Below are 27,337 nucleotides of genomic sequence, written 5' to 3' on the forward strand. Positions count from 1 at the left end.
TGGGAGAACCACTACTCTCTTCAAAGCTGTCAGACAGGGACATTTAAATCTGCAGAGGTTTCTGCTGCCTTTTGTTTGGCTCTGCCCTGTCCCCAGAGGTGGAGTCTACAGAGTCAGGCAGGCCTTCTTGAGCTGTGGTGGGCTCCACCCAGGTCGAGCTTCCTGGCCACTTTGTTTACCTAGTCAAGCCTCAGCAATGGCGGACGCCCTTCTGCCAGCCTTGCTGCCACCTTGCAGTTAGATCTCAGTCTGCTGTGCTAGCAATGAGGGAGGCCCCATGGTCGTGGGACCCTCCGAGCCAGGTATGGGATATAATCTCCTGGTGTGCTGTTTGCTAAGACCCTTGGAAAAGCGCACTATTAGGGTGGGAGTGACCCGATTTTCCAGGTGCTGTGAGTCACGATTTTCCTTGGCTAGGAAAGGTAATTCCCTTACCTCTTGCACTTCCCGGGTGAGGCGATTCCTCGCCCTGCTTCGGCAATCGCTCGGTGGGCTGCACTCACTGTCCTGCACCCACTGCCCAACACGCCCCTGTGAGATGAACCTGGTACGTCAGTTGGAAATGCAGAAATCACCCGTCTTCTGTGTCACTCACACTGGGAGCTGTAGCCTGGAGCTGTTTCTATTCGGCCATCTTGGAACCGCCTAAAACTATCATCAGAGAATATTATAAACACCTCTACACAGATAAACTAGGAAACCTAGAAGAAATGGATAAATTCATGGACACATACACTCTCCCAAGGCTCAACCAGGAAGACTAAACCAGTTGAATCCCTGAATAGACCAGTAACAAGTTCTGAAATTGAGGCAGTAATTAATAGCCTACAAACCAAAAATAGTCCAGGACCAGACAGTTTCATAGCTGAATTCTACCAGAGGTACAAAGAGGAGCTGGTACTATTTCTTCTGAAACTATTCCAATCAATAGAAAAAGAGGGAATCCTCCCTAACTCGTTTTATGAGGCTAACATCATCCTGATACCAAAGCCTGACAGAGACACAAGAAAAAAAGAGAATTTTTGACCAATATCCCTGATGAACATCGATGGAAAAATCAGTAAAATACTGGGAAGCCGAATCCAGCAGCACGTCAAAAAGCTTATCCACCATGATCAAGTGGTGAAACTAGCAAGGCTGGTTCAACGTACTCAAATCAAGAAATGTAATCCAGCATATACACAGAACCAAAGACAAAAACCACATGATTATCTCAATAGATGCAGAGAAGGCCTTTGACAAAATTCAACAGCCCTTCATGCTAAAAACTCTCAATAAATTCGGTATTGATGGAACGTATCTCAAAATAATAAGAGCTATGTATGACACACCCACAGCCAGTATCATACTGAATGGGTAAAAACTGGAAACATTCCCTTTGAAAACTGGCACAAGACAGGGATGCCCTCTCTCACCACTGCTATTCAACATAGTGTTGGAATTTCTGGCCAGGGCAATCAGGCGGGAGAAAGAAAAAAAGGGTATTTAATTAGGAAAAGAGGAAGTCAAATTGTCCCTATTTGCAGATGACATGATTGTCTGTTTAGAAAACCCCATCATCTCATCCCAAAATCTCCTTGATAAGCAACTTCAGCAAAATCTCAGGATACAAAATCAATGTGCAGAAATCACAAGCGTTCTTATACACCAGCAACAGACAAACAGAGAGCCAAATCATGAGTGAACTCCCATTCACAATTGCTTCAAAGAGAATAAAATACCTAGAATCCAACTTACAAAGGAAGTGAAGGACCTCTTCAAGGAGAACTACAAACCACTGCTTAATGAAATAAAAGAGGACACAAATAAATGGAAGAACATTCCATGCTCATGGATGGGAAGAATCAGTATTGTGAAAATGGCCATAGTGCCCAAAGTAATTTGTAGATTCAGTGCCATTCCCATGAAGCTACCAATGACTTTCTTCACAGAATTGGAAAAAAGCTACTTTAAAGTTCATATGGAACCAACAAGGAGCCCTCATTGCCATAACAATCTTAAGGCAAAAGAAAAACCTAGAGGCATCATGCTACCTGACTTCAAACTATACTACAAGGCTACAGTAACCAAAACAGCATGGTACTGCTACCAAAATGGAGATATAGACCTATGGAACAAAAGAGAGCCCTCAGAAATAATACCACACATCTGCAACCATCTGATCTTTGAGAAACCTGACAAAAACAAGAAATGGGGAAAGGATTCCCTATTTAATAAATGGTGCTGGGAAAACTGGCTAGCCATAAATAGAAAGCTGAAACTGGATCTCTTCCTTACACCTTACATGAAAATTAATTCAGAATGGATTAGAGACTTAAATGTTAGACCTGAAACCATAAAAATCCTAGAAGAAAACCTAGGCAATACCATTCAGGACATAGGCATGGGCAAGGACTTCATGACTAAACCACCAAAAGCAATGGCAACAAAAGCCAGAATTGACAAATGGGATCTAATTAAACTGAAGACCTTCTGCACAGTAAAAGAAACTACCATCAGAGTGAACAGGCAACCTACAGAATGGGAGAAAATTTTTGCAATGTACTTATCTGACAAAGCGCTAATATCCAGAATCTGCAGAGAACTCAAACAAATTTACAAGAAAAAAAACAACCCCATCACAAAGTGGGCGAAGGATATGAACGGACCCTTCTCAAAACAAGACATTTATGCAGCCAACAGACACATGAAAAAATGCTCATCATCACTCGCGAACAGAGAAATGGAAATCAAAACCACAATGAGATACCATCTCACACCAGTTAGAATGGCGATCATTAAAAAGTCAGGAAACAACAGGTGCTGGAGAGGATGTGGAGAAATAGGAACACTTTTACACTGTTGGTGGGACTGTAAACTAGTTCAACCATTGTGGAAGACATTGTGGCGATTCCTCAAGGATCTAGAACTAGAAATACCATTTGTCCCAGTCATCTCGTTACTGGGTATGTACCCACAGGATTATAAATCACGCTGCTATAATGACACATGCACACGTATGTTTATTGTGGCAATGTTCACAAATAGCAAAGACTTGGAAACAACCGAAATGTCCCTCAGTGACAGACTGGATTAAGAAAAAGTGGCACATATACACCATGGAATATTATGCAGCCATAAAAAAGGATAAGTTCATGTCCTTTGTGGGGACATGGATGCAGCTGGAAATCATCATTCTCAGCAAACTATCACAAGAACAGAAAACCAAACACCGCATGTTCTCACTCATAGGTGGGAATTGAACAATGAGAGCACTTGGACACAGGAAGGGGAACATCACATACCAGTGCCTGCCATGGGGTTGGGGGAAGGGGAGGGATAGCATTAGGTGATATACCTAATGTAAATGATGAGTTAATGGATGCAGTACACCAACGTGGGACATGTATACATATGTAACAAACCTGCACGTTGTGCACATGTACCCTAGAACTTAAAGTATAATAAAACTTTAAAAAATAAGAAAAATAAATTAGGGTTGACTGTTGCTGTTAGTGTCTTGCTGATTTTGGACTCTGTTTTTACAAATCTGTAATGACACATCCATCATTATACATGTTTCACTGCCCTAAAAATCTTCTGTGATAGCATGTTTATCCCTTCCATCCACTAATTACTAGGTATTTAGTTACCAGGTATTCTTTTGTTTTTTTTGAGATGGAGTCGGAGTCTTGCTCTATCGCCCAGACTGGAGTGCAGTGGTGTGATCTCGGCTCACTGCAAACTCTGCCTCCCGGGTTCACGCCATTCTCCGGCCTCAGCCTCCTGAGTAGCTGGAACTACAGGCGCCCATCACCGCACCTGGCTAATTTTTTGTATTTTTGGTAGAGACGGGGTTTCACCGTTTTAGCCAGGATGATCTCGATCTCCTGACCTTGTGATCCGTCCGCCTTGGCCTCCCAAAGTGCTGCGATTACAGGCGTGAGCCGCCGCGCCCGGCCCACCAATTCGTTTACTGTCTCCATAGTTTTGCCTTTTCCAAAATGTCATATGGTTGGAATCATGCAGTATGTATCCTTTTCAGATTGGCTTCTTTCTTAATAATATGTATTTAAGGTTCCTTCATGCGTTTTTAAGGCTTTCAAGCTAATTTTAATGCCAAATAATATTTCATTGTGAGGATGTGCATAGTTTATTCATTTACTTAGTGAGAATATCATGGTTCTTCCAAGGTTTGGCAGTCATGAATAAAACTGCTATAAACATCTGTGGACATTAGTTCTAAGCTCATTTGGGTAAATGCCAAGTAATGTGATCACTGGTAATGGTGTGGATTGATTGTAGTTTATGAATTCTGTCATCCCCATTTTATTTTAAAGTAATTTCTTTTTTTTAATTGACAGGATTGCCTTTGAGGTTGTTTTAAAAGTTTTTGAGTTGTACAGCACTTGATTATTTTGCTGCATTGTGAAAGGACCTCTCCAGCAATGATTACTTCAGAATTACCAGTGTTGCAGTAAGTATTGTAATTTTCTTTTTTTTTATTTTTTAAGGAAAATTTTGGGCCACTTATTTCTTTATGAAAATGCTATCTTTGATGAGACATTTCAAATATGTTCTTTGATACTGGGACAATATGTTTGCAGTCTGAGTAGTAGTAGGGTGTGTAATTACCATATCCATTCATGGCTTTTGCTATTGAACTGTCAACATGTTTTCTGATAGTCAACAAAAAAATGTTAATGTCCTATATCAGGAGTCAGCAGACTGTGGCCCATGGGCCAAATCTGGCATGTTGTCTCTTTTTGCAAAATAAAATTTTGGATGAGAGCCGCACTTATTCCTTTATATACTGTTTATGACTACTTTGTATTACAAGTTGTGACAGTGATAGTATTGTCAGGAAAGCCTAAAATATTTAGTTTGACCATTTACAAAAAATAGTTTGGTGTCCCCTATCTTATACCGTACTCCTTCTCTGTCCCCTCTCTGCTTGCTTCTAGCTCCTTTATTATGATTCTTTCTTTTTCCTTAGATTGAGATTGTTGAGGTATTCTGGCTACCAGAATAAGTCTAAGGGATATGCCAGTTGACATTTTTGATGGCATCCCATTAGATTTGTTGGAGTTATAGGAAAGATTTAGAATTGGAACTTATTTTTTATTTTCTTTTGAGATGGAATTTCCCACTGTTGCCCAGGCTGGAGCACAGTGGTACGATCTCGGCTCACTGCTACCTCCGCCTTCCAGGTTCAAGCGATTCTCCTGCCTCATCCTCCTGAGTGGGTGGGATTACAGGCACGTGCCACCATGCCCGGCTAATTTTTGTATTTTTAGTAGAGACGAGGTTTCACTATGTTGGCCAGGCTTGTCTTGAACTCCTGACCTCAGGTGGTCTGCTCGCCTCAGCCTCCCAAAGTGCCGGGATTACATGCATGAGTCAGTGTGACTGGCCAGATTTAGAATTGAGACTATTTTGGGAAATATGATCGCAGGAATGGGAGATATTATTCCTTTCATAGCTTTTATCATGATGCAAATCGGGAATCTGCATACTTTGATTCTCTATGATAGCAATGGTTTAGATATAATAAAAGTGATGAGCACTTTAAGCAGTTATTTATATATATTATTGCTGCTCAATTCATTTACATACCTTATTTTCAAGAGAGAACCTGTGTTTGATCTCTTGGTCTTCTTTTTTCCCTTCCAACATTCTAAGACAAAAAGCTATCCATATTTCTTTAAACTGCTTGAGAAACCATCAATACTGTCCTCCTGTCCTTTCCCCGACATATGGGAGATAAAATTTATTTCTGCCTACTTATTTCTTTTTTACCCCTGGACCTGAGCTTGATATCATATATATATATGAACATATATTAATATGGTATAAATACCATATTTATGTGATATTTAAGTTTGGAGTTCCCCCTATAGTATTTTCTTTCTTTTCTTTGTACTTACGCACTTCTGCCCTTACCTGGCCAAGCCACTATCTATTTAAGTCTTAGCTCAGGTGTTATGCCTCCAGCAAAGTACTTAATGTAACATTTTATAACCATCTCTTTTTTTTTCTGACCCATCTCCTAAACTGCATTGTAGGCCTTATTTTTGTATGTCCTACTGCTAGGACACTGTTGGGTATTAGTCAGGCCTTTAATAGCTCTTTGATAAAATATGAAATAGAGGTCATATTTAAATTGAAGTTGTATTACATGAGTTTGTATTAACATTATGATATCTAATGTATCATGCTTTGTAAGTGAATTTTTTTCAGAAAAATGTAAATCTGTAATATGTTTGTGGGTACTGGACAGTGGTGATCTGGGAGCTGGGTAAATGAGCTCTGGTTTAGATCTGTCAGCCGAAGACAGTACTCTTGGTTAAACTGAGATGTCTAATTTTGGTTTTTAACATGTAGACGCTATAAAGACCACTCTAGTGCTTATCCTTATTATTTCTTGGCTTACTTAGATATTATAATTGCTGATGGATTTGTGACCTTAGTGCTGTTTACTGTTAAGCATTGTCAAAACATTATCATTTACTACATTTTTATATTCCTGGAAGTATACTAGGTTCTGGGTAGATACAACATGTAGAACAGACTTAGTTCTTTTTGCCAAGAAGCTTGTAAAGATAGATATAAATAAAATAATCACAAATACATAGTTCTGAACTATCATTGGTGCTGTGAAGGAAAAGTAGGTATTATGAGAATTTTAATACATGCCTTTGTTTAGTCTAGTTTTCTGAGGAAGAGACAGTTGAATTGAGGTCTGTAGTGGGGTTTAGGGGAAGAAGAAGGGAGACCAGATGAGATTATGTCATGCAAGGACCCTGAGATATGTTTGAAGGCCTGAAATAAAGCCTCCCCCAACTGTCCCCGGCTTTTTTTTTCCTCCAGCACTGGGGATGGAGAGTGACATGAGATAAACTGTGAGTAGGGAGGAACAATATCATATCGGTACCTGCTAAGTCATGTTCAGAATTAGGTTTTTTTCTCTTCACTGTGTGTATTATTCCATGTTCACACTGCTATAAAGAACTACCAGGAACTGGGTAATTTATAAATATAAGAGGTTTAGTTGACTCATGGCATGGCTGGGGAGGCCTCAGAAAACTTAAAATCATGGCGGAAGGTGAAGGGGAAGCAAACACCTTCTTCACAACACGGCAGGGGAGAGAGAAGAGTGGAAGGAAGTGCCACACTTTTAAACCTTCAGATGTCATGAGAACTCACTATCACAAGAGCAGCATAGAGGAAATTGCTCCCGTGATCCAGTCACTTCCTAGCAGGTCCCCCCTCGACAGGTGGGGATTACAATTCGAGATGAGATTTTGGTGAGGACACAGAGCCAAACCATATCAGCATGATAGAGATATAATAAGATACATACTTAGAAAATTACTTAGTGTAGTATAATATTAGATGGGAAAGGCCAACACTAGAAACCAAGGGCACCTATCAGGAGAAGGATATTGCAGTATCTAGGGAAAAGATGATAACTTAAACGAGTTACCCTGGAGATAGAGAGAGGTAGACAGAATTTAGAGAGTTCTAGGGAGCAAAATCATTTTTTATATAAGATTTGATGTTATTCTTCCATGCTCTTAATTTATGTCTGGTAGTGTTACAAATGTGAACATTAGCCATTTGCAGGAGTTTTGAAGAGCAGTTAGTCAAAGTTTGAATTTCCATACCCCTTGACCTGTCATTTTCACTGCATATGTCCTAGAGAGAAACTTGATTGTGTAATAAGATTTATTTATGTACAAAAACAGTCATTTCAGCCCTGTTCGTAATAGTGGAATACTAGAGACAAACTAAATGCTCATTGATTGGGAAGTAGTTAAATAAGTTCTGTGCATATTATGGAGTGCCATTCAGGAATCTAATGTATTTATATGGAAGATTCACATGTATTTAACACTTAAAAAATGAAATATTGGTATTTATATTTTGAGAGAGAGAGACAGAGAGATGCAAAAGCCTAAATGTTTATGGCAGTGTCAAACTATTAACAGTGGTATTCTGCAGATGAGATTCAGAGTTAGGATGAGATAAAGTGAAACTTTTCCTTGTATTCTTGTATCTTTTCTATTGCTCGAAATTTTTTTTTAAAAGCCTAGAATTTGTTTTCATATGTCTTAATAATTAAACATACACATACTAACACATAACAGTGCATTAGCTGTTTGTTGGCAATAGTTCTCACTGTTTAAGCTGACTGCAATTGGAAGCATTATTAAACAAATTGTACTTTTCTGACTCTTGGTAGGGGCATCAATACCTATACTGCTGAAGAATAGGTTAGTTTCACTAATGGGTCACTTATTATATTCTAGAACCAACCTGCTCCTGTAGTTGCCTAGAGACTTATAAGCATCAGAAGCACTTGGAGATTTTGTCCACACAAGATAAATACAAAACATAATATTTGCATTGTATCTTAACATGAAAATAGAAAATTCAGGTTTATCTTGAGATCTAACTGGACTCTGCCAGTTACTAAGTGTGCAACTGTGGACAACTTTATCAGGTTTTCAGATCTTTCATTTCCTCATTCAAAAAATTGGGAAGATAACTTGCTTCTTACAAGGTTTTTGTGCATATGTATTCTAGATAACATATGTAAACTGACACACAGTCTATACTGAACATGGCCTGTTTGAATTGTAGTGAGGAGAAAAAGCAATATGATTTATTGTTCTTTAGTAGAGACAAATAAGATTGACTGGATCCAGGTTGGCAAATACTGCTAGTGGTTTAGATGTGCCTTTTAAATAAAATGTTGAAACATAGCCACACCCATTAATTTGCATATTGCCTTTGGCTGCATTTATGGTATGTCACCAGGATTGGGTAGTAGCTATAGAGAACTTAAGACCTATAAGTCTAAAATATATACAGTATGATTTTGTGGGTTTTTTTTTTGTGTGTGTGTGGGTGGTTTTTTTTTTTTTTGAAATGTAGTCTCGCTATGTTGCTCAGGCTGGAGTGCAGTGGTGTGATCTTGGCTTGGCCAACCTGTGCTTCCTGGGTTCAAGCGATTCTCCTGCCTCAGTGTCCCAAGTAGCTGGGACTACAGTTGCACACCACCATGCCCAGATAATTTCTGTATTTTTGGTAGAGACAGGGTTTCACTATGTTGGCCAGGTAAGTCTCAAACTCCTGACCTTATGATCTGCCCACCTTGGCCTCCCAAAGTGCTGGGATTACAGGCGTGAGCCACCAGGCCCGGCTGTATGGTTCTTTATGAAAAAGTTTGCTGACCCTGGACATCATTTACAATATTATTTATAGTTTTTTGTTGTTGTTCTGTTTGTTTGTTTTTGAGACGGAGTTCTACTCTGTTGCCCAGGCTGGAGTGCAGTGGTGCTATCTCTGCTCACTGCATCCTCCACCTCCCAGGTTCAAGCGATTCTCATGCCTCAGCCTCCATAAGTGTTGGGATTACAGGCGTGAACCACTGTGTCCGGTCTTATTTACAGTTTTAAATACCAGATTAACTTTAAAGATTTGTAAGTGGTGGAGTAACTTTGAAGATTTGCAAGTGGGTAAGTAATGTGATGTGAGAGTGTTACTGGCAGTGGTGTGTAGAATGGCTTGAATAAGCAGAAATAGGGAGATAACTTGAGATCGTATCATGGGGAGTGGTGATTGTGGTAGTAATCCTGGAAGGAGTGAGAAACAAATTATATTGTGCTGAGAAGGATGACTGAGGTAGGATTATATTAGCAGGAGGCACAAGAAGACTGATATCATTCTATCAGTTCGAATTTATGGACAGGATAATGGTGACAATAAATGTGTATAGTAACTTAAATCTTATGCATAACTTAAATCAGTTAATTAATTGTATCTCTCTGAGTAGAAAGCCAGAAGTAAGTCAGGATTGGACTTAATTTTAGATGTGGCATTTGGTGAATTTGAGGTGGCATTCAAGTAAGCATGTCACGCGTGCAAGATAAAAATCTTGAGTCAGAGATCTGGAATGTGGTCGGGTGTACTGATAAGGTATTGAAGTCATTTGCATAGAAGGTACATGTTAACTGGATGAAATCACCAAGGGAGTGTAATATAAATGGAGAAGGGCAGACCTAATAGTTGAGCTTTAAGGAAGAGGGAATGAGCCTAAAAGAGCATTTGGTGAAGGAGATTGAGAAATAGTAGATTGTGAGTTGGACTTACCATTTGCTATATACTTTTCCTACTCTTTACAATTTTATGCAGTAATGTAGAATTTAGTGAAGAGATTCTTGTTCGTGCTGTCTAAACCTTTTCAATGCTGTGTTGAAGTCAGCTTGTATTGGCCTGTGAGAGTCAAATATTAAATTTTCAGGAATTTTGCAAGCTAGCTAAACACAACATATCTGTTTTTAAAAGTTAACTTATATAAGCTTAAATTAAATGTCATATGAAAAATAAAAATAGTAAATATTCAAAACCGATCACTTCCTAATTATTTCATGTTATTATTTATGCTCTTGAAGTTGTTATTTAAACCTGTTGTGTCTTTGTGGTAGAAATATGTTTTAATGCTGTACTACTGTTTATCAGTTCCCAGCTCACTTTGGTTATACCACTTTGGGCATTTGAAATTGGCTATGGTAAGAATATATACACCATGAAAATCAGCAAATGATAAAAATCAACGCTTAATTTATTGTTTTGTTGATTATGGACTTAAGAAAGTGATAGAGAAATTGTTAACAATGCAGATTCAACTTAAAGGTGAATGGGATGGTCTATACCCATTACAATACCAATAACAAAAAATTGAGGAAGCATTTTTCCTCAGCCGTTATCTGAGTCAGCAGAGAAGTTGCTCACACCATTGACTAATGAGTGAAGTTTCAACAAACGTCTTTATCATTTTACTTGCATCCTACTCATTAAAGTGAGCAAAAATAGAAACCACCTTTCATGTTAAAATTCCTATTCATTCATCAGTTGCAGCTGTAGGTTAGATTCCAATATAAGAGTTGGGCAAAAATTATCTTTAAAATTATTTTGTGAGAATCAGTTGGTTACGTGGAATTTACAATAAAGAATTTACAATAAAGTATTTTGTGTTTTATTATTGTTTGTAAATTATGTGCTAAGCATCCTTTATGTCTTTTTTGTTTTGTTTTGTTTTGTTTTTATTCAGAGTATCGCCCTGTCACCCAGGCTGGAGTGCAGTGGCATAATCTCAGCTCACTGCAACCTCTGTGGGTTCAAGTGATTCCCTTGCCTCAGCCTCCTGAGTAGATGGGATTACAGGCACGTGTCACCACGCCTGGCTAATTTTTGTATTTTTAGTACTAATGTGGTTTTACTCTGTTGGCCAGGCTGGTCCCAAATTCCTGATCTCAGGTGATCCATCCGCCTCAGCTTCCCAAAGTGCTGAGATTATAGGCATGAGCCACTGTGCCCGGCCATATGTCTTAATACTTATAACTTAGGTGTTTGTAATTTTTTTTTTTTTTTTTTGAAGAGCCAGTGGCTAAACATTAACTGGCACAACACTGATCTTCATGACTTTATAAGATAAATAAAAATCTTCCTAAGCCTTCATATTTTTATACTGAAGAATTAGTCTTTTGCAATTATATTTTGCATTTATTTTTGTATAGCAGCTATCATTTCCACAGTTATTTCTTCCTCTTCATTTCCCTCTTTAGTTGGGGGATTCATTTCACTCACTGTCATGTGAAATTAGGAAGAGAGGGTAACATTTTTAGTTTGCTAAAGAGTTTTTTTGAAAGTAGAAGTATAAACCACTTCTAATCAGCCATACAGCAGGAGGTAAGGAAAGTAGTGAAACAGAAATGCATTATACTTACTAATTTGTTCACTAAAATAATATAATAACATTTTCTAGGGATTCAACTAATGAAACTACTGCCCATTCCGATGCTGGCAGCGAACTTGAAGAAACAGAGGTCAAAGGAAAAAGAAAAAGGGGTCGTCCTGGCCGGCCTCCAGTATGTATTATGCTTGTCTTCTTTATTCCTTTAATAGTGACCATGTTAATGAGTTTGTATGAGTTGTTAATTCTAGTGCTAGTATGGCTAATACTTAAAAACAAATTCAGTAACACAATAGATTGGAAACTTTGTTTCACATAAATTGTCTTGGCAGTGATCAGGAAAAGGAAATGATTGTCCTATGATTTTGTTGCCCTCCTTCTCTTTGTAAATAAATGGTAGTCCATGTGAAGGCATAGAAGAAGGTCACTAACAATGAATGAGGTTTAGTTAGTTAAGACTTCCTGCTTTTCAGATGCAACTCTGATTCCTTATGAGCTCCCAAGTACTATTTTGGAGTTTGGGGCCAGTCTCAGATTATATTCTCATTGATAACCTGATTGGGAAGTTTAGAAGAGCTCTAGATAATCCTACTTTGAGAGATAGCTTAATGTATTGTAAGAGCATCAGTCATAATTTAAGCGTGCATAAACCCTCTAGAAGATACTATTATCTACTTGTCAAGGGGTTAAGGGTTATACTGTTCTACGTTTTCTTTTTGATGTGATTTGCTATTAGTAGTTTTTTTTTTTTCTATTTTATGAAAGTTCTTCTAATGGAAACTCTTAGCCTCCTTTTAATAGGAGACATCATATAATGAACCTCCCATATAGCCATTACCCAGCTTTAGCAGTTATCAAATCATGGCCAATCTTGTTTCATCTCTTCACCCCTCCTCCTTTTTTTCCATCCTATGTTATTTTTAAGGTCATTCTAGACATCATTCCATCTGTAAATATTTTATTGTGTATTGCTAAAAATAAGGGCCTGTTTCTTTTTTTTTCTCCCCCCTCTCCGAGATGGAGTCTCACTCTGTTGCCCAGGCTGGAGTGCAATGGCACAATCTTGGCTCACCGCAACCTCTGCCTCCTGGGTTCAGCGATTCTCCCACCTCAGCCTCCTGAGTAGCTGGGATTATAGGCGCCCACCACCACGCCCAGCTAATATTTTCTATTTGTTTTTTAGTAGAGATGGAGTTTCATCATGTTGGCCAGGCTGGTCTCGAACTCCTGACCTCAGGTTATCCACCCGCCTCAGCCTCCCAAAGTGCTGGGATTACAGGTGTGGGCCACTGCACCTGGCCCTCTTTTTTTTTTTTTTTTTTTTTTTTTAACACTACCACAGTATCATTTTGAAGTCCCAATATAAAATATTTTATTAATATCACCAAATAGCAAGTTTTATAGTTTGTAATCATCTTATGAACATTTAAAATCTAATTTGGTGGTTAGAGTCATGACACAGGAATGATCCACCCCGTGCAATTGGTGGTTATGTTGCTTAACCAGTTATTGTCTATGTCTTTTATAGTGAGTTACACAACAAGATTGATTTTTAGATATAGTTAAGTCATTTTTCCCTCTTGTTTGCCAGAATTTTTAATTAATTACTCCTCCAGGCCAACCTTAAAGTAAAAAAAGAAGAAAGACTTCTTGTATTTTGCTATACACTTGCTTTTATCCTCTACTTTTATTTAAAGGAAAAAATAATGGGGGAAGACATGCAGTATAGTAACTTTTTGTATTCATTTGTAGAAGTATTTGGTGGTACAGTGTTCCTTACAAACATATTTTGGGAAAAGTGAAAGAATTTTGCACTTGGAAGCTGGCAACTATTCTGGCTCCCGTTACTACCATGTGATTCTTCTGAGACTATAGGCAACTTTCATTGCTATCCTGAAAATCTCAGATTGTAACTGCAAAATTGGGAATAAGACTAGACTTGCTTAAAGGTAGGAGAATGAATTGTCCACATGATTGCTTACTTGAATTTGTTCTCCCCCACTTGAAATTCTTCGCTTACAGGATTCAGATTAAGTGCTGTCTTCTTAAAGAAACTTTTTAATTTTTCCTAAAAAGAATTTACCACCCCATTCAGGAGGCTATTGTATTATTCCTTAGAACTTGTTTAAGTTTTATATGTGTACAGCTGAATCCTTGTAATGTTGTGCCCTTTTTTTTTTTGAGACGGAATCTCACTCTTGTCGCCCAGGCTGTAGTGCAGTGGCGTGATCTCGGCTCACTGCCACCTCCGCCTCCTGGATTCACGGAATTCTCCTGCCTCAGCCTCCTGAGTAGCTGGGATTACAGGCATGCGCCACCATGCCCAGCTAATTTTTTGTATTTTTTAGTAGAGACCGGGTTTCACCAATGTTGTGCTTTTTTGATGAAGTCTGTGTACCCAAATGCTTAATCCTTTTGTGGTAGGAAATACTTGATGTTTACTGAAGTTACTACTACACAATCAAATAAGTAAATAGTGCATGTTCATGCCATATTTACAGTATTGAAAAAATATCAACCAGTATAAAAAAGTAGCATTCTAGAAACTTATTTTATTTATATTTCAGTCTGTACATTTACACAAATTAGTTTACATGGCTATCCGTACTTCCCCCTAAGTCAATCAGGTCCGTTTCTTGATTGTGCAAACAATGTAACATAATACAACTTCCTGAATTTCTACTTAGAACTTTGTTTTGACTTTTTATGTTATTTAATCCTCACACTAGTATTATGAAATAGGTCTTAGATGCAATTTACAGAGTAGAATACGAAGTTAAAAAGTGGTAATTTGCAATTTAGGAGGCCAAGGCGGGTGGATCACGAGGTCAGAAGATCGAGACCATCCTGGCTAACACGGTGAAACCCCGTCTCTACTAAAAATACAAAAATTAACCAGGTGTGGTGGCGGACGCCTGTTGTCCCAGCTTCTTGGGAGGCTGAGGCAGGAGAATGGCATGAACCCGGGAGGTTGAGCTTGCAGTGAGCTGAGATTGTGCTGCTGCACTCCCTGGGCGACAGAGTGAGACTCCATCTCAGAAAAAAAAAAAAAAAAAAAAAAGTGGTAATTTGTCTAAGGTCACACAGCAAGTAAGTGGGAGAGCTAGGATTTGAATTTATATGCTAACTCCCACACTGTTTCTCTTAAGGAAGTCAGAATGCCAACCTGTTCATTAATCTTGAGAGTTTTAATTGTCAGAATGATCAGATTGGAGTCCTGCCTCAGGTAGCTTTTATGAAGAAATATTGGACATTTTCTGTCAACCAGCTACATTTTGAACAATAAGTCAAGTTTTAAATGATAGCATTCTTTGTTTAGCTGTAGTAATACTATTCATCACTTTTTTTTGCAAGTTGAATCCTTTTAAAAAAGGGCATTTCTTGTATCTTTGGGTTTCATTTAGCCAGTCAAAAACAAATAATACAAGGAGTTTCTATTATAGGCAGTGTTGTTTCCCTTATTTTGATTTTATGTTTTATTTTATTTTATTTTATTTTTGAGACAGGATCTCACTCTTGTCACCCAGGCTGGAGTGCAGTGGCACAGCTGTGGCTCACTGCATCCTCAAACTCCTGGGCTCAAACAGTTCTCCCACCTCCTGTTGGGACTACAGGTGCATGCCACCACGCATGGCCGATTTATTTTTGTGTGAAGATGGGGTCTCACTATATTGTCCAGGCTGGTCTCAAATTCCTGGGCTCAACTGATTGTCCCACCTCAGCCTCCCAAAGTGCTGGGATTACAGGCTTGAACCACTACCCCTGGCCTCTCCTTTTTTTTTTTTTTTTTTTTTTTGAGACAGAGTCTCGCTCTGTCACCTAATCTGGAGTACAGCAGCATGATCGCAGCTCAGTGCAACCTCTGCCTCCCAGGTTCAAGTGATTCTTCCACCTCAGCCTTCCAAGTAGCTGGGATTACAGGTATGCGCCACCATGCCTGGCTAATCTTCGTATTTTTAGTAGAGACAGGGTTTCACCATGCTGGCTAGGCTGGTCTTGAACTCCTGACCTGAAGTGATCCATTCGCCTGCCTCAGCCTCACAAAGTATTGGGATTACCAGCGTGAGCCACAGTGCCAGGCCTAAAGATAGTGTTTTACATTGCAAATCGCCGCCCCTACCCAATATGACTTAACTGTTTTCCCCTTCCGCTAACGTAACATACATTTTACTTAATTGCTTATTGTCTGTCTTCCCCAACTGGAATGTAAGTTGTGTGAAGGCAGTGTGTCTTCTGCTATTTACTAGTGTCTGACCTGCAGTAAGTGTTCAGTAAATGTTTAATGAATGAATGGTGTTTTAATTTTGTTAAATAAGCACTGCCCCAACCCCTGCCCTTTGGTGTTTAAACAAATTTTCATTTTGAAATCATTTCTAACACAGGATTCTAAGAATTCTGTGAAGAATTGTCAGTTGTCCTTCATGCACATTGTCCTAATGTTTTATTTTACTACATTTGCTTTATCATATTCTCCCTCTTTCCTTCTCTCTGTCTTCTCTCTGTATATGTACGCACATATACATGTGTAAATATGGATTTTTTATGGCATATGCAAAGATAAATATTTTGGTATCTACTAGTTTTGAACTGTTTTACAGTAAGTTGCAGACATGATGTTACCTTTTTTTTTAATTAGTGTTTTGTAGAATATCTCTTCGCAGCACTTTATTTCTAATACTTTAGTGTGTATTTCTTTGCAGTCAAGGACATCTTTTCCTACATAACCACAATACAGTTATGAAAATATGAATATAATTATACATCTCATTTAGATTTTGCCAGTTGTCATAATCTAATACCTTAAAGAAAAGAAAAACTATTCTTTTCCTGAATCAGGATCCAGTTCAGGATTTTATGTTTCTTGTAGTTGTCATGTAAATCAACACCTCTCTAACCTTAACCCCTCTTTAGTCTCTCATGTTTTATTAACGATTTTTTTCTCTTAGTTCTGTTTAAGTGAGAACCAGCACTTCTGTATTCTCAGCATTATATAACTTTCATATTTGCATAGGCTGAGTAGGTGAGGTAAATAATGTTATATATGAAGTTTCAGTGCCGCAAAAGAAATAGCACTCGAATATAAAATTTTCTTTTAATTCTCAGCAAGGCAAGGTACTTCTATAGAAGGGTGCGCCCTTACAGATGGAGCAATGGTGAGTGCACACTTGGACAAGGGAGGGGAAGGTGTTCTTATCCCTGACGCATGTGGCGCCTGCTGCTGTGTCATTCCCTTATTGGCTAGTGTTAGACCACACAGGTTAAACTAATTCCGATTGGCTAATTTAAAGAGAGTGACGGGGTGAGTGATTTGGCGGGAAAAATGGTTATGACAGAGCAGGTGATTGGAATGAGTCAGGGTGAGGTATGCAATCTGAATGAGTCAGGGTGGAGCACGTGATTGAAATGAGTCAGGGTGGAGCAGGTAATCGAAAAAGGTTGCTTTATGAGGAAGTTAAGTTTAAAAGTAGAAGGCAAAGAATTGAATATACTGACATATTGATTCTTTGAAAAGAAATTTAAAACTCATATCTAACAATAAAAAGATACAATTTTAGTTTTTAAATGTCTATTCATACATAGAAGATGGAGAATGCACAACCAAAGATTAATAATGAGTATCAGAAGGTTAACAGGTCACTTATAAAAATTGGATCTTTTTAATTATTTGGTAGTTTAGTGTAGACTGTTGTGAAGTTCATAATATTCAGATTCCAAAAAATTTTTTTTCTTTTAAATACCAAAAGTTTTATTTGCCCACCCTCTTGATTTAACATTATAAACCAAATCAATCTCTTTTTGACCCAGCGTTGTGATAGGAACCACCATGTTACAATATGGTGGCAGATGTCTGCTAGATTTTATATTTTTCTGACTCCTCTTAACCTCTGACTGCCACTTCTTCTGTCCTTTCTTGGTTGTCCTTTAACAATCTATTATAACTCCTGTAAAATAGAAACTAAAAGTACCAACCCCATTGTTATGAGGTTTTATGAGGACTAAGCCAGGACTAAGTCAATCTGTCAGGAACATTCAGACTCCAGTGGTTTCTCCTTGATCTTCAGTGTAACTCCTCATCTGTAATGGGCTGAAGAACCATTGAACTGATAAACCAGGCACGTGGGTATAAGTCCATAGGCCAGGTGAAGGCCTAGATATAAAATATATGGACTTTGTGACGACCACTACCAACATCCAGCCTAAAGAAGGACTGACTTAGCAGTTCCAATACCACTGATCTCATGGTTCCCTGTAGATGTCTCCCTTGTACCTCCGTTATGACCAGAGCTTGAGGAAGGGCCTTTCAGTTTCCCCTGCTACACTTGGAGTAGTATGAGGGACTCATGAGAAGCTAGAAACTGAGTGACCAGCCCCAGGGAGTTAATGTGGGACACTGACAAACCAATCGCAGAGTTGGTGTCATGTTGAACATTTAGGTTAAAAATTCTTAACTATTCTAAACCATGCTGACATGAACTGTTTTGCAAATAAGTTTTGCTGTAGAGTCATTTTTTTTTAATCCTAAATTTCTAAAAGTAAAGTTTGTTAGTATATGCTCTTTGTTTGAAATCTTTTGATATGTATTATTGCCTTTCACACAACAAAATATATGGGTATAAGGTATGTTATTGCTTATAATGGTTAAGTCTTTTCTAATTTTTAAGTGCTGAAGGTTTAAGTCAATAATTCCTATATCGTTCATTATTTGTGAATAAAGGTGATCTGATCACAGCTCACCACAGACTTGATTTCCCAGGCTCAAGTGATTCTCCCACCTCAGCCTTTGGAGTGGGACTACAGGCATGCATCAGCACACTGGCCAAGTTTTTGTAGAGGCAAGATTTCGTCATGTTGCCCAGGCTGGTCTCAAACTCCTGGGCTCCAGCAGTCTGCCCAGTAGGACTCTCAAAGTGCTGGATTACAGGCGTGAGGCACTGTGCCCAGCCTATTTATAATTTTCTGTACTTCTTTTTTAATTTTTCTAAGAAACAAAGATCTCTATGAAAGAATTTTTTGGAGCTTAAATGTGCACACATTTGTAATCACTTTAGGAAGTATATGTATTAGTTGAACTTCTTTTTAAGCTGTCTTTGTTGTTAAGTTTTCATTTAGAATTTTCTTCTACTGACTAGTTTTTAGTTCTGACTTCCTTAATTATGTTAAAGACTACCACAATTCCAAGAACACAGAATTAAAACCTGAGTCATTGTTAAATTTCCTCATCGCTAAGTCTCTTGTCCTGTCTCCTTTATGTATTTAAATCTCAGGTCTGATGACTTTTTTTTTTGGAGACGGAGTCTTGCTCTATCACCCAGGCTGGAGTGCAGTGGCGCGATCTCAGCTCACTGCAAGCTCCGCCTCCCGGGTTCACGCCATTCTCCTGCCTCAGCCTCCCAAATAGCTGGGACTACAGGCACCTACCACCACGCCTGGCTACTTTTTTTGTATTTTTAGTAGAGACGGGGTTTCACCATGTTAGCCAGGATGGTCTTGATCTCCTGACCTCGTAATCTGCCTGCCTTGGTCTTCCAGAGTGCTGGGATTACAGGCATGAGCCACTGCACCCGGCGTCTGATTACTTTCACTTTATAATCTTGCTGTGTCTTCCACATCTGTCCTTTATTTTACATTCCCCAAGTTTCTATCTTTAGGGCTCACTTTATTGGCAGCTGTACTGTTAGCTTCCTACCTTTGGTCTTTGCCTTTTTCTGTTTCATCCATTGTCATAGTGCCAGGTGGGAAAAGGTTTTTTTTTTGTTTTTTTTTTGTTTTTTTTTTTTTTTTTTTTTTTTTTTTTGAGATGGAGTCACTCTGTTGCCCAGGCTGGAGTACAGTGGCACGATCTCGGCTTACTGCAAACTCTGCCTCCCGGGTTCACACCATTCCCCTGCCTCAGCCTCTCGAGTGGCTGGGACTACAGGTGCCCACCATCATGCCCGGCTAATTTTTTGTGTTTTTAGTAGAGATGGGTTTTCACTGTGTTAGCCAGGATGGCCTCAATCTCCTGACCTCGTGATCCACCCGCCTTGGCCTCCCAAAGTGCTGGGATTATAGCCATGAGCCACCGACTGGCCAGGAATATGCTTTTTCTTATTCAAAAAACAGGCAGTGCCCCTACTCCTTTTTTTTTTTTTTGGTGGGGGGTGGGATGGGGTCAAAGTCTTGCTCTGTCACCCAGGCTGGAGTGCAGTGGCACGATCTCAGCTCACTAGCAGTGCCATTTTATGAAAAGGTGTGGGGTACTTTCAACTAACCTAATATCACACCTAATATTTTATTTTATTTCCCTGTTCACAACTTTTCAGTCAGATATCTGTCTCTTGTTTTTTGATGTATGGCTTTTGCTTTCCCACATTCACACCATTGCTCATAGTGTTTTTTCATTCTGGAACCCTTGTTTTCTAAATTCTACATATGGTAATCTTACTAATACTAAGTCTTAATAATTTTATGAGCCCATTACTTGCAGGATAATTTTTTTGTGAAACTTTTCCTGCTTCTCGATACTAAAAATAATCTTTCTCTTAGAAACTTTTAAGCACTTATCATAAACCAAAATTCCATGAAAAGTGTTTTTATGTACTATAGTTTATTATTTTATGTTGCAGGTATTTGTGTTTATCTCTTTATCTTTTAATTGTATATGTATAAAATTTTTGCATTATACAATCCCCAAAAAAGTTAATATATATTATTTGTGATACAGTGTGGATTATTTCACATTCACAGCTTATTATGCTAGATAAAGCACAAAGGTTAAAGAACGTTTTTGTATCTGTGTTTCTTAAAACAAAGTCATTGCACATTCAGACTGCAACTTAACCTATTCTAGAGCTTTTGGAATAGAGTGTTTGGGATAAGTTATTTTCCTACATAGTGGGGCTAATTTGTGTATTTAAAACACTTTACTAGAAATGGAGATACACATATAAATTGAATAGTGTGTAGTCGTCCTAAAGATTGCTGTAAATTCTGAGATTAGATTGCATCATTTTTGTATAGGAACAGTGAAGGTTAATGACTTCCTACGTATATGTAACATGTTTTCCATGAAATTCATTACTTACTGTGTTGCTGCAGGCTTTCTTTCAGGTATTTTGGGTTTGCTTTCCTACACATACTCATTAAAATATTTTAAAATCACTATATCCCTTGAATTAACTGCAGTAATGAACTCTAATTTCTGTATTAATAACCCTATGGACTATAGATATTTCACTTGTACTATTATTTATGGGATATAAAGCACTATTGTTCCTTCATCGCTACCAATGGACAAGATTATGTTAGGATGTTGAAAAATACATCTTAAATAACATAAGTTCTTTTTTATTTTATTTATTTATTTTTTGAGGCAGAGTCTTTATTTGTTGCCCACACTGGAGTCCAGTGGCACAATCTTGGCTCGCTGCAACCTCCACCTCCTGGGTTCAAGCAGTTCTCCTGCCTTAGTCTCCTGAGTAGCTAGGACTACAGGCGCGTACCACCACGCCTAGCTAATTTTTTGTATTTAGTGGAGATGGGATTTCACCAGATTGGCCAGGCTGGTCTCAAACTCCTGACCTCAGCTAATCCATCCACATCAGCCTCCCAAAGTGCTGGGATTACAGGCATGAACCACGACACCCAGCCAGTGTAAGTTCTTTGAAAGCCGTGTTTGGGGATAGTGGTTACCATGTATGGACAGTGCAGATATAAAGAATCAGTGTGGGTCCAGTCTGGTGAGAGAATAGTTGCCAGTAATCCAAATGGAGAAAAGTTAATGTAAAGAATTAATTGGCTGGGCACAGTGGCTCACACTTGTAATCCTAGCACTTTGGGAAGCCAAGGCAGGTGGATCACTTGAGTCCAGGAGTTCGAGACCAGTCTGGCCAACATGGTTAAACCCCATCTCTACTAAAAATACAAAAATTACCTGGGTGTGGTGGCACATACCTGTAATCCCATCTCCTTGGGAGGCTGAGGCAGGAGAATTGCCTGAACCTGGGAAGCAGAGGTTGCAGTGAGCCGAAATTGCATCATTACTTCCAGCCTGGGTAACAGAGTAAGACTCTTTTTTGTTTGTTTGTTATTATTATTATTATTATACTTTAAGTTCTAGGGTACATGTGCACAACATGCAGGTTACATATGTATACATGTGCCATGATGGTGTGCTGCACCCATTAACTTGTCATTTACATTAGGTATATCTCCTAATGCTATCCCTCTCCCTTCCCCTGACTCTGTCTTTAAAAAATAATTATTAACTATTTAAAGGCTTCAAATCATTTGTCATTTGGGAATTGCAAATCAAGACAACAATGAGATCCTACTACATACCTATTAGAATGGCTGAAATTTAAAATTCTGACAATATCAGTTTCCTGGGAGGTATGTGATGCAACAGAACTCTGATTTTTTTTTTTTTTTTTTTTTGAGATGGAGTCTTGCTCTGTTGCCCAGGCTGGAGTGCAGTGCTTGATCGCAGCTCACTGGGGCCCGGGCCCTGTGTGTTCACGCCATTCTTCTGCCTCAGCCTTCCGAGTAGCTGGGATTATAGGTGCTCGCCACCATGCCCGGCTAATTTTTTTTTTTTTTTTGTATTTTTAGTAGAGATGGTGTTTCAACATGTTAGCCAGGATGGTCTCACTCTCCTGACCTCGTGATCCGCCCACCTTGGCCTCCCAGAGTGTTGGGATTACAGGCGTGAGCTACTGCACTGAGCAGAAATTCTCATTTCTTGCTGGTAGAAATGCAAAATGGTACAGCCACTTTGAAAGACAGTTTGGCCATTTCATACAAAGCTAAATTTAGTCTTACTCAAAGTTCCAGCAGCTATACCCCTAGGTATATATACACAGCTGATTTTAAAAAATTAAGTCCACACAAAAACCTGCTTGTCAATGTTTTTTATTTGTAATTGCCTAATAGTGGTGACCCAGATGCCCATTATTTGGTAAATGGCTAACAAAATGTGATACAGCCATAGAATGGAATACTATTCAACAATTTTTTTAAATCGCCACTAAAAGACATGAATGAATGTTTTTGTTTTAAGACAGGTTCTTGCTCTGTTGTTCAGGCTGCAGGGAGTGCAGTGGAACGATCATGGCTCACTGCAGCCTCAGCCTTGTAGGCTCAAGCCATCTTCCTGCATAGCTGGGACTACAGGCACAAGCCACCATGTCCAGCTAATTTTTTTTGTTCTCTCTCTCTTTTTTTTTTCTCCTTTATTTTATCTTTTGATATTTTTTATTTTTATTTCTTGTTAATTGTTAAATTTATTTATTTTTTATTTTTTTGTAGAGGAGGAGTCTTGCTTTGGTTTCCCAGGCTGGTCTTGAACTCTTGGCCTCAGCAATCCTTCTGCCTCTTCCTCTCAATGTACAGGGATTAGAGGTGTGAGCCAGCATGCCCAGCCAGACATGGATCTTAAATGCATATTATTAAAGTGAAAGATGTTAGTCTGAAAGGCCTACGTGTTGTTTGACTCCAGTTGCAAGTTGAACATCCCTAATCCAAAAATCTGAAATCTGAAATGCTCAGAAGTTCGAAACTTTCTGAATCCCAACATATAGTCACATAAAATATTCCACACATAACCTTATGTGACGGGTCACAGTTAAAACCAAGATCAAGGCAAGATGCAGTGGCTCACCCCTATAATCCCAGCATTTTGGGAGGTGTGACAAGCAGATAGCTTGAGCTCAGGAGATCGCGACCAGCCTGGGCAACATAGCAAAACCCCTCTACCAAAAAAAGATAGCTGAGTGCGGTGGCTAGTGCTTATAGTCCCAGTTACTCAAGTGGCTTAGGCTGGAGGATTGCCTAAGCTTGGGAGGTGGAGGTTGCAGTGAGCTGTGATCGTGCCACTGTACTCCAGCCTGGGTAACAGAGTAAGACTGTGTCTCAAAAAAAAAAAAAAGAAAAAAGGTCAAAACTTTGCTTCATACACAAAATTATTAAATATATTATGGCCGGGCACGGTGGCTCACACCTGTAATCCCAGCACTTTGGGAAGCTGAGGTGGGCAGATCACCTGAGGTCAGGAGTTCAAAACCAGCCTGACCAACATGGAGAAACTTTATCTCCACTAAAAATAGAAAATCAGCCGGGCATGGTGGCTCATGCTTGTAATCCCAGCTATTCAGGAGTCTGAGGCAGGAGAATCGCTTGAACCCAGGAGGCGGAGGTTGCAGTGAGCCGAGATTGTGCCGTTGCAATCCAGCCTGGGCAACAAGAGTGCAACTCCGTCTCAAAAAAAAAAAGTATGTAAAATTCCTTTCAGGCTATGTGTGTAAGGTATATATGAAACATAAATGAATTTTATGTTTAGACTTGGGTTCTATCCCCAAGATGTCTCATTATGTATGTGCAAATATTCTAAAATTTGAAAAATCTTGAAAGTCTGACACACTTCTTATTCCAAGCATTTCAGATAAGGGGTACTCAACCCATATATTAATATGTGGAAAAAAGGAAACTATAATGATGATTTAAAAAGTAAAAACTAGTTGTTTCCTGAGAAGGGGAAGACAGAAGGTTCAATGGGCAATACACAGGATTTTTAAAGCAAACTATTTTCCATGATAACCATTAATTGTGCATACACAACACCAGTCATTGGTCAAAACCCTTAGAACTTCACAGAACAAAGAGTGAATGTGTTTTTTTCTTTCATAATTGAGATTTTGTGGTGTGTTGAGGATTAGTACACAGACATTTCAATTGGTGCGTACTTCTTAACATACATACCGAAAATTTTTTTAAAAAGTTTGTAATTCTTTTTTAAAGTTATTCCAGTGACTTTCTAGCTTAAATTTGGAGGCAGATTTTCCTTGAGGCTATCAAGTACCAGCATCTTCACATGTTGATAAGCTGTTAAATACACTTCTCCAATTCAGTTAAAAGCATACATACAGCATACTCAATTTTTCAGTCTTTCACTGCACATTAACAAAGTTATTAGGAAAACAGGAGAACCACAACCAAAGATGTTAGAGTGCGCACAATTCTGACAGGGAGAGCCATTATCAAGGAGTGATTTTTTGTTTGTTTGTTTTTGTTTTTGTTTTGTGTTTTTTTTTTTTAAAGAAAATCCTGCTAAAGGGCACTTTGGGAGGCCGAGGTGGGCAGATCACAAGGTCAGGAATTCGAGACCAGCCTGGCCAATATGGTGAAACCCCATCTCTACTAAAAATACAAAAATTAGCTGGGAGGGGTGGCGGTCAACTTAGTCCCAGCTACTTGGGAGGCTGAGGCAGGAGAATTGCTTGAACCTGGGAGGTGGAGGTTGCAGTGAGCCGAGATCGCACCACTGCACTCCAGCCTGGGTGATAGAGCAAGACTCTGTCTCAAAAAAAGGAAAGAAAGAAAATTCTGCCTGTAATCCCAGCACTTTGGGAGGCCGAGACAGGCGGATCACGAGGTCAGGAGATCAAGACCATCCTGGCTAACACGGTGAAACCCCGTCTCTACTAAAAAATACAAAAAACTAGCCAGGCGAGGTGGCGGGCACCTGTAGTCCCAGCTACTCGGGAGGCTGAGGCAGGAGAATGGCGTGAACCCGGGAGGCGGAGCTTGCAGTGAGCTGAGATCCGGCCACTGCACTCCAGCCTGGGTGACAGAGCAAGACTCCGTCTCAAAAAAAAAAAAAAAAAAAAAAAAAGAAAATTCTGCTAAAAAACCAACATGGAATAGAAATAATTTAAAGTATCCAAGACATTAAAATGCAAAAAATTTTTTTTGATTCAGGACTATGACTCCATATTGCCGTTTTATATGCTTTGTATTTTAGGATATGAAAAGTAACCCCCATCTATGGAATGTTAAGCTGACAGCCAAGACAGTCAAAACCTCCCACAATTCAGTATCCCACCCTATTTTCTGGTTGTACCAAAAAATACCCGGTGAATGATTTCACCTCTTAAAAACAAGAAGCATTTACAGTTTAACAATGGGATGTGGGTGGGATTCCCTTCTTAAAAATGTTTCTAGAGCTACTAAACAACTTGCATTTATACAATAGTTGATAAAAATATTCCTCTGGATTGTACTAGAATAGAGGCACCACTGATAATAGTATATGATATTAATCAGACTTGGCTTCTTTTTCTCCGGCTTCACCAGAAGCTGGACTCTTCTTGGTTTTGCTTCGTCCATTTTCTGCAGGTAAATCTATATTTATATATAATATAAATATATATACTTATATATACACGTATACATATGTATATATTTTTTAAATAACGGCAAGGTCTTGAATCGCTTGAACCTGGGGGGAGGATGCTACAGTGAGCTAAGAGAGTGCCACTGCACTATATCCTGGGCGACAGAGCACGACTCTGTCTCAAAAAACAAAGTTACGTTCATACCTTTTATATATAAACTTATGTTTTGCTCTTTGTACTTTTTTTAATCACTGAGAAGAAATTTTAAAGGTTTTTTTGGTTAGGGATTATATTTCTTCTATAGTAGTGATCATTTTATATAAAGCAAAGTCAACCTAAATCGAATTTAATGTTTTTTTTATCTTTTTATTCAGTCTACAAATAAGAAACCTCGAAAATCTCCAGGTGAGAAGAGCAGAATTGAAGCTGGAATTAGAGGAGCAGGCCGTGGAAGAGCTAATGGGCACCCTCAACAGAATGGTGAAGGGGAGCCTGTCACATTATTTGAGGTGGTGAAACTGGGGAAAAGTGCAATGCAGGTAAATTTTAAGTTTTTATTTCATGTATAAAGCAATACGGTTAATAACTTATGTGGAATCAGTTAGTGTATATATTGGCACTTTATATACTTCTGTTGATTACGTAAGCAACCTTTCAGTTTATCCTGAAAGGTTTTTATTTTGCTTTGTTTTGCAAAGAGTGTCAGGAATGGGTGTTTAATAGTAAGATGTACTTTTGTTTAAATTGTTCTAAGTAAAAAGGCCTACTAGAAGCTGCCCAAGAGAATTTTTATTGTTTTGATATATTTTTTTGGAATCTGATTTAGTATAAGTAACATATGTGTCTTTTAGAGTATTTGAAAGAAGAAAGGGTATAAAAAAAATTCTTAAGTAGTGAATTAGGAATAATCAGAACTACATCATTTGTAACTGCCTCCCTTTCCCTTTCCCTTTCCCTTTCCCTTTCCCTTTCCCTTTCCCTTTCCCTTCCCCCTTTTTTTTTTTGTTTTTGAGACAGTGTCTGGCTCTGTCGCCTAGACTGGAGTGCAGTGGCCTGATCTGGTCTCACTGCAAGCTCTGCCTCCCAGATTCACACCATTCTCCTGCCTCAGCCTCCTGAGTAGCTGGGACTACAGGTGCCCGCCACCACGCCTGGCTAATTTTTTGTATTTTTTTTTAGTAGAGATGGCATTTCACTATGTTAGCCAGAATGATTTCGATCTCCTGACCTCGTGATCCACCCGCCTCGGTCTCCCTAAGTGCTGGGATTACAGGCATGAGCCACCGCGCCAGAGATGGCATTTCACCATGTTAGCCAGGATGATCTTGATCTCCTGACCTCCTGATCCACCTGCCTCAGCCTCCCAAAGTGCTGGGATTACAAGGCATGAGCCACTGCGCCCAGCCGTAACTTTCTTACTCTTTTATCTCTTCTCATTTAGTCCATA

At 38.9% G+C, this 27,337-nt stretch overlaps 1 protein-coding gene across 1 annotated transcript in view; it reads left to right on the forward strand.

Moving 5' to 3' along the window:
• The first annotated feature begins 4,412 nt into the window (after positions 1-4,412).
• The window catches only part of STAG1 (stromal antigen 1), a 327,523-nt gene continuing 304,598 nt past the window's right edge, over positions 4,413-27,337 (forward strand). The window contains exons 1-3 of the mRNA XM_031663744.1: positions 4,413-4,456; positions 11,813-11,915; positions 26,265-26,429. Of these exons, the coding sequence (XP_031519604.1) occupies positions 4,428-4,456; positions 11,813-11,915; positions 26,265-26,429 (297 nt within the window). The 5' untranslated portion in view covers positions 4,413-4,427. The remainder of the gene's footprint in view (positions 4,457-11,812; positions 11,916-26,264; positions 26,430-27,337) is intronic.

This window comes from Papio anubis, chromosome 2 (genome assembly GCF_008728515.1).
Source record: "Papio anubis isolate 15944 chromosome 2, Panubis1.0, whole genome shotgun sequence".
Classification (NCBI taxonomy): domain Eukaryota; kingdom Metazoa; phylum Chordata; class Mammalia; order Primates; family Cercopithecidae; genus Papio; species Papio anubis.